This window comes from Pseudopipra pipra, chromosome W (assembly GCF_036250125.1).
Source record: "Pseudopipra pipra isolate bDixPip1 chromosome W, bDixPip1.hap1, whole genome shotgun sequence".
NCBI lineage: Eukaryota > Metazoa > Chordata > Aves > Passeriformes > Pipridae > Pseudopipra > Pseudopipra pipra.
The window spans coordinates 37,692,447-37,707,453 of NC_087580.1; the positions used below are offsets into that span (position 1 = coordinate 37,692,447).

The 15,007-nt window shown below is 50.1% G+C and overlaps 2 protein-coding genes and 1 pseudogene across 2 annotated transcripts in view; 1 reads left to right on the forward strand and 2 right to left on the reverse strand.

Annotated features, from left to right (window-relative positions):
• LOC135404675 (zinc finger protein 239-like) overlaps positions 1–15,007 on the reverse strand; it is a 386,745-nt gene that overhangs the window by 336,569 nt on the left and 35,169 nt on the right. The window lies entirely within an intron of this gene.
• LOC135405260 (zinc finger protein 883-like) overlaps positions 1–15,007 on the forward strand; it is a 290,064-nt pseudogene that overhangs the window by 150,046 nt on the left and 125,011 nt on the right.
• LOC135404673 (zinc finger protein 502-like) lies at positions 1,691–10,744 on the reverse strand. Its single transcript, XM_064639410.1, has 2 exons — positions 10,721–10,744; positions 1,691–2,586 (listed from the first exon to the last, which is right to left on the reverse strand). The coding sequence occupies exons 1-2, from the start codon at positions 10,742–10,744 to the stop codon at positions 1,819–1,821; spliced, it is 792 nt and encodes a 263-aa protein (XP_064495480.1). The 3' UTR covers positions 1,691–1,818.

Here is a 15,007-nt window from a genome sequence, read left to right on the forward strand (position 1 = left end):
TCCCAGTATGATCCCAGTTGTGCCCAGCATGGTCCCAGTTGCTCCCCCTTCCTCCCAGTGGGATCCTAGTAGCTCCCAGTTGCCCCTAGCATAGAACCAGTTGCTCCCAGTATGATCCTAGTCTGATCCCAGTATGATCCCACTACAATCACAATTGCCACCAGTATGATACCAGTGACTTCCAGACACTTCCAGTATGAAACCAGTTTGATCCCACTCATCCCCAGTATGGCTGCAGTCCCTCTCACATACTCCCAGGATTATTGCAGTCACTCCCAGTATGGTCCCAGTATGACTCCAATAGGAGCCCAGCTGCTCCCAGTATGATCCCAGTTGCCCCCAGCGTGGTTCCAGTTGCTCCCAGTCATCCCTACTATGGTTCCAGTCACTCCCAGCCACTCCCAGTATATCCCAGATGCCTCCACCATGCTGTCAGGTGCTCCCAGTATGATCCCTGTGGCCCCTGTCACCCCCTTTTCTCTCCCCACAGAGCTCCTGAGCCGCCGGCGGCCGCAGCCCCTCCCCGGGGCCTTGGGCCCAGCCTGGACCCCCCCTGTCCCCGTGACGATTTTGGGGGGGTCGTGTGTCCCCCCCTCCCCTGTTGTCACTCTGCCTCTGCCCAGCTGCTCCCAGTGATCCCAGTAAAGCTTCCCAGTTCTCCCCAGTCCCAGTTATTGGGGGGCAGTGGGGGAGGGGCTTGGGGGAATCCCAAGGGGTGGAGCTGAGTTTGGGGGGGGCAGAACCAGCCCCAGGATGGATTGGGAATGGGGACCCCCCTGTGTTCCCCCTGTGTCAAGCCACTCTGGGATGGTCTTGGTGGGGCACCTGTCCCTTAAAAGGCACCCAGCTCACCCCCAAAGGTGCTGGGACCTCCCTAAATCTCCCCACAGGCCCCGGAGAACCCCCCAAACACGCACAGAGCCCACCCAGGACCCAACCTAACCTCTTTTTGGGGTGCTGGGACCCCAAACTGAGTTGGAGGGAGCTGGGGATTGGGGGATGATGTGGAAGATGTGAGAGGAGGGAAAAATGGGAGCTGGGACCCCCAGAGTAATCCAGGCAGGGGTGGGGATTGAGGAGACTATGGAAAAGTGGGAGGAACAGGGAGAAGGGTGGAAAAGGGGGTCTGGTAGGGTAGAGGGTCCCATGGGGGTCTTTGGGCACAAGGGGGTTGGCAAAGGGGGGTGGCCCCCTGAGCTCCCAACTTCCTGTGGGGTGCTGGAGGCTGCTGGATCCAGTCTCAGACTTGGATTATGCCAACAGTTTCAGTTTAGAGGAATTACAGAGGTGTGACTGAACCACTTTTGCTCCCCAGGTTTTAATGATGGCAAATCAGATCTATTGATAGAAAGGAATTTATTTAGGGATACAAATGATCAGACAAAAGATCTTAATCAGAAGTATTAACTGCACAAGAGAAACACTAAAACTACCAGGAGTACAGGATAAGATAGGACAGTGCTCTACACTAAAGCAATTGTTGAAGCAATTCTACTAAATCTGGAAAAAAAACAATAATTCTTAACTAGAGATGGATGGAACTCCCCCAGACCAACGCTCTTGGGGAGATCTCTGCTCTCAACCTCCAGCAGTGACCTTGGGGGGGTCCCCAGCCAGGGCAGGAATCTCCACACACCCCCCAAGAAGGGTTCTGTTGGAAGAAGCTGCCCCTAGGAAAGGGGACTGGCCCTTTGTGGTCGAAAGGGATGGACTGACAGTCACTGGACTCCAGGGGTTGCCTCACCATCAGGGGCTTCATTCGGGGTGGAAGCAGCGGCCGAAGCTCTTCCCGCAGTCGGGGCACTGGTAGGGCTTCTCTTACCGGTGGGTCCGTTGGTGTTTGGTCAAGGTAGAGCTGTGGGGGAAGGTCTTCCCACACTCCCCACACTTGTAGGGCCTCTCACCGCTGTGGATGCGCCGGTGGGTGATGAGGTGGGAGTTCCGGTTGAAGCCCTTCCCGCAGTCGGTGCAGCGGAAGGGCCTCTCATCCCTGTGCGTCCGCTCATGTCTGAGGAGACTTGAGCTGGTCTGAAACCTCTTCCCACATTCCAAGCACTTGTAGGGCCGTTCACCAGTGTGGATGCGCTTGTGGGTGATGAGGTTGGAGCTGTTCCTAAAGCTCTTCCCACATTCCTCACAGAGGTAGGGACTTTCCCCAGTGTGGATGTGCTGGTGTTGGATCAGGCTGGAGCTCTTCCTAAAGCTCTTCCCACATTTCTGACAGAGGTAGGGCCGTTCCCTAGTGTGGATGAGCTGGTGGGTGCGGAGGCTGCAGCTGTCCCTGAAGCTCTTCCCACATTCCTCACACGTGTAGGGCCGTTCCCCAGTGTGGATGTGCAGGTGTCGGATCAGGCTGAAGCTGTCACTGAAGCTCTTCCCACATTCCCCACATTTGTAGGGCCATTCCCCAGTGTGGACGCACTGGTGTTTGAACAGGTGGGAGCTCTGGTTGAAGCTCTTCCCACATTCCCCACACGTGTAGGGACGTGCCCCAGTGTGCATCTGCTGGTGTCGGATCAGGTGGGAGCTGTTCTTGAAGCTCTTCCCACATTCCAAGCACCTGAGGGTCTTTACTCTGCTGGGAGGCTGCTCAGGGACCACCAGCTCAGAGCTCTGCCTCAAGCTACAGCCGCCTTCCTGGCACAGGCTGGCTCTTTCCTCCTCAGAGTACCCTGGGATGGCTTTGGAGCCCCTCCTGCGGGGGGATCTCCGGCCCTTTTCCTCCCCGCTGCCTTCCTGCGCCGGGGAGCCCTTCAAAACGGCCTCTCCCACCAGGGTCTCACGGGGGGATTTGTCCTCCGGGCTCTCCGTCCTCAGCTCGGGGCCTGGGGCAGGAAGCAAGAAGGACAGGGAGGGGATTTGCCTCCGGCCCACAGGGAAGGCCAAGGACATCCCCCCAACTCCGGCCCCGGCAGGACGGCGGCGCCAGCGGGGTTGTCCTGCAGCCGGGGCCATGCTCGGCTGACAGAGCCAGCACAACACCCGCCCAAAGGGACACTGACTTCCTCCTCACCTGCCTGGGGGGCCCAAGGCATCTTCCTCTTCCTCGCAGCCTCCTCCTCCATCCGCCCAAGCTTTGGGAAGGACAAATCCTGATGGGGGGGAAAACAAGGGCTGAGCGCGTTGGCTTGGGGGTTCCTCCTGCCCAAGTCCATCTCTAGAACTCACTGGGCATCCTGTGTCCATAAAAACCTCCAAAACACCAAGATTCAGCCCAGAATAACCCAAACCACCCAGATTCAGGCAAAAAACCCTTCAGAAACAGAAAGATGAACCCCCCCCACAAAGTGCAAAAAGTTAAAATTCAGCCAAAAATACTGCAAAATATGAAGATTCATCCCAAAAAAATAGTGCTTAATTAGGAGGATGAGGGGATTGAGGTCATTTCATGAGCACTTGATTCAGTTGCTACATATTAATCAAAAGCTGTATTAATGTAGTGTCACTTCAAACTCTCCAGGGCTGTTCCACGAGGTTATCTGGCCCCCTGCCAGCCTGGGGCTGTTTCTCCAAACCACCAAACCACGTGGGCCAAACGCCCTGGTTGGTCAGTGCCGGCTGGGGGAGCGGGCACTCGGTGAGGGGATGAGAAAACTGCACCCAGGGCTGGGCTGAAAGAAGTTCAGCACCACTTCTGATGGCCCAGGGGCAGCATCTGGCTTCTCCCAAACAGAGAGATGGCACTTGTTCCTCTGCAGGGAGTCAAGGGCAGGAGGGTGACTCCTGCTGCATGGATGGAATGGCAGAGGATCCCTTGGGTCCCCAGGATGGATCAGAACTCAGGGATAGAAACTGCCCTTAGGCTCAGGATGCAGCTGCCAGCACAGATTCACCTGCAAAGTCTGCAGTGAGCCAAGCTCTGGAGAGGAGACTGTGCCCCATGGATGGGATTGCAGAGGGGCCCTCAGGTCCCCTGCAGGAATCAGCAACCAGGAATAGACACAAAATGCTCCCCTGAAGAGTTCTGGGGGAGTGTCCTGTATGGAGGGGACAGTGTCACACCACCAGGGCAGGGCTGGCAAGTGGGAGGCTGCTCCAGGGGTCTGCAAGAGGCCTTGTGCTCTGCTCGGCCCCACCACTGGCTGGTACCAACCCCCCCGGCTGCCCCCGGCCCTGGGCAGCTCTGCTGCCACAGGCTGTGCCCTCACCATGGCCCTGCAATGGCCCTGCCTGTCCCTCACCCATGGCCCTGCCCGTGGCCCTGTCCCTTGGCTCTCTCTCTGCCAGCTCAGTGTGGGGCACACGGGCTGGGGGTCCCTCCCAAGCCCCCCGGGCAGCCGGCGTTGGCTGGGGGGATGTAAGGGCTGGGCCTGCTCAGCACAGCCCCGGCCTCGTGCCCAGCGCCTCTTTCCTGACCCACACAAGACCTTCCCGGCCCCCCCAGGGATCCCCTGCTGCTGCCTCTGCTCCTGGTCCTGCCTTTGCTGCTCCCTTGCCTGGGGCAGCGGCTGCAGGGGGGGGATGGCAGCAGCTTCAGCTCCACGGCACTTCCTGGGGGGAGCTCAGCCCGGGGAGACGGGCAGGGAACTGATGGGGATGGATAGGGGCCCAGCAGGGACAGCCAGGGCCTGCAGGGGAAGGCACAGGGACAACCTGGACCCCCACACTGCCACGGCTGTCTCTGCTCCTCCTTGCAGGCTCCGTGGCCAGGCACAGTTTGTGTTCCTGGGTGCCCACCATCTCAGCACTTGGAGACGCTCAAATCAGCGCCCGCAGCTCTGCAGCAAAGCCCCAGCTCACCTGGCACACAGGGGATGGACACAGCACCTTCTCAGGGATGGGCATTCACAGCTTTGCCCTCTTCCCCACCACGGGGCTCTCCTTCCCCAGCAGCACCTCTGCCTTGCACTTATTCTCAGCCTCACCTCAGGGACAGCTCTGGGCTCACCTCCGCGCCACTTCTCAGCCTCACCTCAGGGCTTGGGCTCAAGGACAGGAACCTGCAGGGAGGGGACATCAGGTGCAAGCTCAGGGCTGCCTGCTTGCACTGGTCCCTGGGCTTCTTTCTCTTTCTACAACCAGCCCACAACTTAGCCTGCTTTTCTATCACCACACATTTACAGACTAACCTTGGAGATAGATATGGACAGACATCTCTATCACCCTGGGGATAGAGCCTCAAGCATGTGCTGCCACAGGAATGGCAATCACAGAATCACAGAATCAGCTGGGTTGGAAAACACCTCCGAGATCATCAAGTCCAACCCTTGATCCAACCCCGCCGTGCTTCCCAGACCATGGCACTGAGGCCACATCCACTCTCACCTTCAACACCTCCAGGGACACTGACTCCACCCCCTCCCTGCCCAGACCATTCCAAGGCCTGATGACTCTCTCACCAAAAAATTGCTTCCTAATATCCAACCTAAACCTCCCCTGGCACAGCTCAAGACCCAGCCCTCTTGTCCTACTGCTGCTTCCTGGCAGAACAGCCCCACCCCCACCTGGCTCCAACCTCCTGGCAGGGACTTGCAGACAGTCAGGAGGTCTCCCCTGAGCCTCCTCTTCTCCAGCCTCAACACCCCCAGCTCCCTCAGCCTCTCCTCACACCACTTGTGCTCCACTCCCTTCCCCAGCCTCGCTGCTGTTCTCTGCACCTGCTCCAGCCCCTCCAGGGCCTTCCTCAACTCAGGGGCCCAGAGCTGGACACAGCACTCCAGGGGTGGCCTCACCAGCACTCACTCCAGCCCAACAATCACTTTCCCGCTCCTGCTGACACACTCTTCCTCAGCCAGGTCCCTCTGCAGAGCCCTCCTGCCTTCCAGCACATTAACACACCCCCAGCTTGGTGTCACCTGCACATTTGCTGATGAAATGCCTGGTTCTGCAGCAGCTGGAGATGCTCAAGGGGCAGCAGGACCAAGTCAGGGGCCTGGGGGGGGCCTGGGGAGCTTTGAGGTGCGGGAAGGTCCTGGGGGAGCTGGGGAGGGGCTTTGGGGATTGGGGGTACAGACCAGGACAGAGCAGTACAGAGCAGTACAGAGCAGTACAGAGCAGTACCTCCTCACTGCTCCCCAGATCTCTCCTGGAGCTGGGCCACGTTGTCGTGAGACACCTGAGGCCCCCCCAGTGCCCTCCCAGTACAGCCCAGTGCCCCCAGTACAGCCAACTGTGTTCCTGTCCCAGGGTGCCGGGTGATCCCTCTTTGTGGAATGGGGGTTGGGAGGGATTTGGAGGAGGAGCTGGGGGAGATTTGGGGGGATCTGGAGGGGTTGGATGGGGATTTGGTGGGTTTTGGGGGCCTTTGGGTGCATTTGGGGAAGTTAAAAGAATCTTGTGGGCATCGGTGGGTCAAAGGTATCTGGGGGGGGAGGGGATTAAAGGAAAAAAAGGAGAGTTGGGGGATGTTTGAGGAGGTTAATGGGGCCTAGAGGGGGAGAGGAGGGGCTTCCCTACAAGCAAGTCAGTCCTGAGACTCCCCTCATGTCCCCAAGGCCTTTTTCGGTGTTTCCAATTCCCCCCTTGACATCCCCAATTCCACTGTCCACAAACCCCATCCCTCATGTCCCCAACCCTCCATTGTAGAAGATATTGCAGAAACCTGGTTGGTAGAGAGAGGACACATTAAAGATTCTATACCGCTGGTCTCACGCTAAAGCAAGAAAATTATTAGAAGGTCACTGATCAGTGTGTTTGTGAAACTGCTTTGTTTAAGAAACTGCAAAGCTGCATTGTCTGCTGTGAAGCTGTATTGTTTAAGAAACTGCATACGTGATAGAAAAATTAGAGCAACAGGATGGGAAAGGTAGAGAAAGTAGCAAATAGTAAATAAAGTAACTATAGCCATGAGAAAGAGGCAGCATTTGCGCAAATATAACTTAGGTAATTAGGAGCCAATGATGAGCTTGTATTTGGAATATTAATGAGCCTAATTATTAACCTTTATAAGCATGGAGCTTACAGCAATAAAGTTGGATTAGTCATGATCAATACTGTGATCGTGTGATACTTTCCCGTCGTCCGCAACAAATGGTGACCTCCGACGTGATAATTTAAAGAAACGGGGGAATCCACGGTTGGGATGGCATAGTGTCGGAGCCTTAGCAGCGAAGGCTGGTCAAAAAGTCAAATTGAGGAGTGACTTGGACCTGGAACTGGTCAAAAAGTCGGCAGAATTTGCGACTTCGGACCCGGATCAAAAAGTGGGCAACTGCAACTTCGGATCCTTAAAGCGTCACTTGGGACGAGTTCCACCGTACGTGCTGCCGGACCCTGGAGGCTGCAAGAGCGCGCTAAAAATAGGTAAAAAATGGAAAGGGAAGCAGCATATAGTTTATTTTCTGAATTTTTGCAGAAAAAGGGTATTAAAGATATAGATTTAAAAAAGGAATTACCAGGATTGCTTGCTTTTGGGTATGCAAAAGGGTGTTTTATCAACCCGCATACCGTGCATTCTTTAGAAGAGTGGCGAAAGTTTGGAGATAAAATATGTGAGGCCATTCTAGAAGAGGATAAAGTTGCAAAAAAGCTGGGAAAGTTTTGGAAAGTTGTGAATGATACATTGTTACAACATGAGGCAGAGAAACGAGCTGCTGAGCAAGCTCGAGGTATGCAACAACACAACAGAGATTGGTTCTCTATTTCCCCGACCCCCCCTGCATTTCAATCAGTTATGCTCCCAGCACAGCCGTCTGCCCCCCCTCCTAATGAAAATACGGCTCCCCCTTCTGCAACCCCTCCTGACCCTCCTGCCCCTGCAGAACCTTTAAGCAATAACGCTGATCCATTGCTGGAGCCACCAGCACCCCCTCCTCCTGCTTTAGATGCTGTGATGCCTGTCCCTGGGGCAAGCACTGACCCGGCGGGGGCCATAGCCAAGGAGAGGAGAGATACATGGGCAGCGATTGCTAAACATTGCCTGTCAGAAGAATTGCAGGGGGCAGAGGGCATGGCATTTCCAGTTATTTATAATCAAATGCCAGGGGGAGGGCTAAATGCCACTATAACTCCATTAGATTGGAAACTTTTGGCACAACTGCGGAGCACTGTAAGTGAATTTGGTTTGCATGGAGAACCTGTTAAACAAATGTTAGATTATTTCTGGGCCACTCAACTTTTACTACCCTCAGATCTCCGTTCCATTTCGAGAATGATACTTACAGAACATCAGCAACTTTTGTTTAATGCTTATTGGCAAGCATATGTTAATGAAAGTGTTGCTGTGATCAGGCAACCAGGGGATCCTTTACACGGCGTTACAGCAGACGAACTAATGGGAACAGGTCCATATTCACGAACCGAAGCACAAGTACACATTGGGGCAGATAAAATTAGAGAGGCCATGGACCTTGTAAGGAAAGCATTAAATAGGGTCAAGGAGCCAGGAGGAGTGCCATTATATATGAGCTTAAAACAGGGAAGGAATGAATCTTTTGGTGAATATGTTGACAAGTTAACAGCTGCTATCACAAAAGCTGGGGTCCCAGATTATATGAAGGGAACCATGCTAAAGCAGTGTGTTTTGCAAAATGCTAACTCAATGGTTAAACAAGTAATAAATACATTGGGTCCTTATTGGACTATAGAAGAATTATTAGACAAAGTATTGCAAATACCAACAGGAGAGAATGCATTTTTAGTCAATGCTATTCAGGATTTTACTAAAGGGCTTAAAGAACAGACTCAGGACTTAGTTAAGGAGCTTAAAGAACAGGCTCAAAATTCCCAAATTCAAGTGTTAGCAGCTCTTGCACCCCTCCAGGGAAAAGCTAATAACTCCACAGATGGAAAAACTCGATCAAAGTGTTATCGATGTGGAGCTACTGGACACTTCAGAAGGGAGTGCCGAGCAACAGGAATTTGGTGCCAGCAGTGTCAGAACTCCACCCACAACACTTCTGTTTGTCGCAGCCGGTCGGGAAACTCACGGCAGAGCGCGAGATACAGCAGCGACCGCGCTCAGACACAAGTCGTCGCTGCAGCACAGATAACCCCAGCCAGCAACTTTTCACCGAACAATCCATTCCACGAACAGGAGAACTGCTGCAACCTGCCACAACCACAGCCTCAGCCAATGCTTTCGGATTACAACCTGCCACAGCCGGTAGCCTCGGATTGGATTTGGCAACAGCAGTAGAAGTTACTTTGTTATCCACCCAACCTCAAAAGATTCCCACCGGGATTTATGGACCTTTAATAATAAACAAACAAGTGTTTGGTGCATTGCTGATAGGAAGATCATCAGCTAGCCTTGCTGGATTATTTGTGCTGCCTGGATTAATTGATGCTGACTACACTGGACAAATAATGGTTATGGCATATACTATTTTTCCACCTTTAAGGATTCCTAAAGGACAACGTATTGCTCAATTAATACCCCTGCCACAGTTAGCAAAACCTTTAACCAACGACCGACAACTGATGCAACGTGGAGATCGTGGATTTGGTTCTACAAGGGGACTTACCTTACTGACACTGGATTTAAGTGAGAGGCCAAAACATAAAGTTACAATTATATGGAAAGATCAAACAAAAACACTGGATGCTTTACTAGATTCAGGAGCTGATTCCAGTATAATAGCTCCTCATTGTTGGCCTAGACACTGGCCTCTGCAACCTGCTACTACAACTGTGACTGGCATTGAGGGTGCCTCAATTGGTATGCGGACTCCTACTGTGAACATCGAGGTGGAAGGTCCTGTGGCCAGTGCTGTCCTGTCTGTTGTGCAGCTTCCACCAACAGTACAATGCTTAATCGGGAGAGATGTTTTGACACAAATTGGGATGAAACTCTCCAATGATTACCCTTTGGGGGAATAGCCATTGCTTGGTCTTTCCCAATTCCTATTACTTGGATTGTTGATACTCCAGTATGGGTTAAGCAATGGCCTTTAAAACGGGAAAGCTTGGAAGCTGCTCATGAATTAGTACAAGAACAAATTGATCAAGGACACTTAAAACTTTCTACTAGTCCCTGGAATACACCTATATTTGTAATAAAGAAAAAGTCTGGAAAATATCGATTATTGCATGATCTAAGAGCAGTTAACTCACAAATGGAAGCCATGGGGGCTTTACAGCCTGGACTACCAAATCCTGCAATGCTTCCCATGGATTGGTCCTTACTGATTGTAGACTTAAAGGATTGTTTCTTTACAATTCAATTGCACCCTCGGGATACTAAACGTTTTGCTTTTACATTACCTGCTATTAACAGAGAAAGACCTGACCAACGATTTGAATGGACAGTATTACCACAAGGGATGAGGAACAGTCCAACTTTGTGTCAGCTATATGTGGATAATGCATTACAAGCCTTGCGAAGAAGATGGCCTGACTGCATAATCTATCACTATATGGATGATATATTGTTTTGCCAGCCTGAGGAGTTTGTACCCGAACAAATACAAATAATTCGCAGACATTTGGAACAATATAAGTTAATAATAGCAGATGAAAAAATTCAAACGACAGAACCATGGAGATATTTGGGGTGGACTATCTCTCGACATGCTGTTATCCCACAGAAATTGGTATTTCAATCAAAATTGCGCACTGTAAATGATGCACAAAAACTTCTTGGGGATTTACAGTGGTTACGCCCTGTTGTGGGAATCCCTGCTGACCTTTTAGCTGAATTGCGACCCCTATTAAAAGGAACAGACCCAACAACCAAAATTACTGTCACAAAGCACCAACAACTCATACTCCAACAAATTTTAGATTGTGTCACTCAGGGCCGTGTTCGGAGAAGACAATGGGAATTACCTTTAGAACTTACCTTTTGGGCTGACAAACGATACATTTTGGGTGCTATTACACAATCACAAACAGAAACGGGGGAGGATATAGGGGTTTTAGAATGGTTATCAACTAGCATACAACAGCCTAAAACACTTTTACAAAAAATTGAAATGTTGGCAGCCCTGATAAAAAAAGGTCGAGAGCGTGTGTTACAAATTGATGCTCAAGAGCCTGCACGTATACGATTACCAATGCAGAAAAATGATCTTGATTGGTACCTATGTACTAATGAGGGTCTTCAAGAAGCATTATTAGGACTGACATGTCCCATAATTACCAGTAGACTGCACAATGTCCCTACAGCATGGATTGGTTCTTGGCAATGGATACTGAAACCTAAAAAACAAGAACAACCAATTCCACATGCACGAACAGTTTACACAGATGCTGGCAAAAAATCTCACACTGCTGCCCTAACCTGGTTAGAGAAAGGAGAATGGAAGCATGAAATTTTAACAGGAGAACCTACAGATTCATTACAAACGTTAGAGTTGTTAGCAGTGGTCAGAGCACTGGCTAGCATGGATAGACCCCTTAATATTGTTACTGACTCATTCTATGTAGCAGGAGTAGTTAATCGGATAGAAGGGGCCCTAATTAAAGAAGTCCCGAATAAGAGGCTCTTTCAGTTATTTTGTCAATTATGGTTGGCAGTAACAAACAGAGATCATAACTATGCTGTCATACATGTACGAAGCCATAAATGGGACATTGGGTTGGGTGAAGGAAATGCTAGGGCAGACAGATTAGTTTCTATGGCTACAGAGGATGAGGAAGAATTTACCAAAGCACAGAAAGATCATGAACAATATCATCAAAATGCCAGAGGACTAAAAAGAATGTATGACATCACCTTAAATGATGCTAAAAATATTGTTCGATCCTGTCCAACATGTAGCAATCATAATGGTGGTGTAGGATTGGGCATGGGAGTAAATCCCAGAGAGTTAAAGAGTAATGAAATCTGGCAAATGGATGTTACACATTATGCACCTTTTGGAAGATTTAAATATATACATGTGTGTATTGACACATATAGTCATTTTATGTGGGCTACAGCTCAAACAGGAGAAAAAGCTTTACAAGTAGAAAGACATTTGTGTGAATGTTTTGCTGTGATGGGGAAACCACAACAGATAAAAACAGACAATGGACCTGCCTATGTGGGTACTAGAGTAGGCCAATTTTTGAAAAAGTGGAAAATCACTCACCGCACAGGTATTGCTCACTCTCCCACAGGACAAGCAATCATAGAAAGGGCTCATTACACACTAAAAACGTATCTTGAAAAACATAAAAACATTATTGATATTAAGAAAAGGTTAAGCAAGGTACTGTTTGTCCTGAATCATTTATGCATTTTTGGAGATCAAAAAGATCCTCCTGTAACAATTCATTATACATTAAAACAGGATACAGAGAAACCTGAAGAGGTGTGGGTCAGATTTAAAGATCCACGTACAGGGATTTGGCAAGATCCAGCAAAAGTACTCTATTGGGGAAGAGGTTATCTTTGTGTTTCTTCACCACAGGGACCTCTTTGGATACCTGCCAAGTGGACTCGAGCTGCTGTGAATGTCTCAAGCCCTGCTAATGCAAAGTCACCTGAATAACTTTGAAGTTCAAAAAGATCCCATTAGGGGATGGCTAGCAAAATTAGGTTTAGGACCATGGCTTGCGGAGATCACTAAACAAGCAATTTCGCTTTTACTAATACTACTGGCTGCTTTATGCATTGTTCCTTGTGCTTTTAAATGCATTCAAAACATGCTAACAAAGGCAATGAGTGACGTGTTTTTAACATTGTCTAAACAGAGCGGGGGAAGTGTAGAAGATATTGCAGAAACCTGGTTGGTAGAGAGAGGACACATTAAAGATTCTATACCGCTGGTCTCACGCTAAAGCAAGAAAACTATTAGAAGGTCACTGATTAGTGTGTTTGTGAAACTGCTTTGTCTAAGAAACTGCAAGGCTGCATTGTCTGCTGTGAAGCTGTATTGTTTAAGAAACTGCATACGTGATAGAAAAATTAGAGCAACAGGATGGGAAAGGTAGAGAAAGTAGCAAATAGTAAATAAAGTAACTATAGCCATGAGAAAGAGGCAGCATTTGCGCAAATATAACTTAGGTAATTAGGAGCCAATGATGAGCTTGTATTTGGAATATTAATGAGCCTAATTATTAACCTTTATAAGCATGGAGCTTACAGCAATAAAGTTGGATTAGTCATGATCAATACTGTGATCGTGTGATACTTTCCCGTCGTCCGCAACAACTCTGCAATGGCCTGTCGCATCTCCTGGAAAATAGAATTTAAATGGAGATTCCTGCCAGACAAAAGGTGCCACCACAGAAAAAACTCTTGCTGCCCAAGAAGTGCCCAGGCTGCCCCAACAGCTACACCTGAAGCCAAAGCTTTCAGCCTTTTTTTCCTGGTGGAAAGAGCTGCTGTTCCCTTTTTTCTGCCCTGCGCTGCAATGGCTGGTCCCACCTCCTGGAATTTTGAATCCAAATGAAGATTCCTGCCAGACAAAAGGTGCCACCACAGAAAACTCTTTGCTGCCCAAGAAGTGCCCAGGCTGCCCCACCAACTGCACCTCAAAGCCAAAGCTTCCAGACTTTTTTCCTGGTGGAAAGAGCTGCTGTTCCCTTTTTTCTGCCCTGCGCTGCAATGGCCGGTCCCACCTCCTGGAAAATAGAATGTAAATAAAGATTGCTGCCAGACAAAAGGTGCCACCACAGAAAGTTCTTCCTGCCCAAAAAGTACCCAGACTACCCGAACAACTGCACCTCAAAGCCAAAGCCTCCAGACTTTTTTTCCTGGTGTTAAGAGCTGCTGTTCCCTTTTTTCTGCCCTGCGCTGCAATGGCCGGTCCCACCTCCTGGAATTTTGAATCCAAATGAAGATTCCTCCTAGACAAAAGGTGCCACCACAGAAAACTCTTTGGTGCCCAAGAAGTGCCCAGGCTGCCCCAACAACTGAACCTCAAAGCCAAAGCTCCCAGAATTTTTTTCCTGGTGGAAAGAGCTGCTGTTCCCTTTTTTCTGCCCTACTCTGCAATGGCCTGTCGCACCTCCTGGAAAATTGAATCCAACTGAAGATTCCTGCCAGACAAAAGGTGCCACCACAGAAAGTTCTTCCTGCCCAAGAAGTTCCCAGGCTGCCCCAACAACTGCACCTCAAAGCCAAAGCCTCCAGACTTTTTTTCCTGGTGGAAAGAGCTGCTGTTCCCTTTTTTCTGCCCTGTGCTGCAATGGCCGGTCCCACCTCCTGGAATTTTGAATCCAAATGAAGATTCCTCCTAGACAAAAGGTGCCACCACAGAAAACTCTTTGGTGCCCAAGAAGTGCCCAGGCTGCCCCAACAACTGCACCTCAAAGCCAAAGCTCCCAGAATTTTTTTCCTGGTGGATAGAGCTGCTGTTCCCTTTTTTCAGCCCTGCTCTGCAATGGCCTGTCCCACCTCCTGGAAAAATTGAATCCAACTTAAGATTCCTGCCAGAAAAAAGGTGCCACCTCAGAAAACTGTTGCTGCCCAAGAAGTGCCCAGGCTGCCCCAACAACTGCACCTCAAAGCCAAAGCTTCCAGACTTTTTTTCCTGGTGGAAAGAGCTGCTGTTCGCTTTTCTCTGCCCTGCGCTGCAATGGCCGGTCCCACCTCCTGGAAAAATTTACTCTAAATGAAGATTCCTGCCAGACAAAAGGTGCCACCACGGAAAACTCTTGCTGCCCAAAAAGTGCCCAGACTGCTCCAACAATTACACCTGAAGCCAAAGCTTCCAGACATTTTTTCCTGGTGGAAGGAGCTGCTGTTCCCTTTTTTCTGCCCTGCGCTGCAATGGCCAGTCCCACCTCCTGGAAAATTGAATCCAACTGAAGATTCCTGCCAGATAAAATGTGCCACCACAGAAAACTCTTGCTACCCAAGAAGTGCCCAGGCTGCCCCAGCAACTGCACCTGAAACCAAAGAATCCAGACTTTTTCTCCTGGTGGAAAGAGCTGCTGTTCCCTTTGTTCAGCCCTGCTCTGCAATGGCCAGTCCCACCTCCTGAAAAATTGAATCCAACTGAAGATTCCTGCCAGACAAAAGGTGCCACCACAGAAAACTCTTGCTGCCCCAGAAGTGCCCAGGCTGCCCAGAACTGCATCTCAAAGCCGAAGCTTCCAGACTTTTTTTCCTGGTGGAAGGAGCTGCTGTTCACTTTTTTCACCCCTGCTCTGCAATCGCTGGTCTGACCTACCAAAAATTGATTCCAAATGAAGA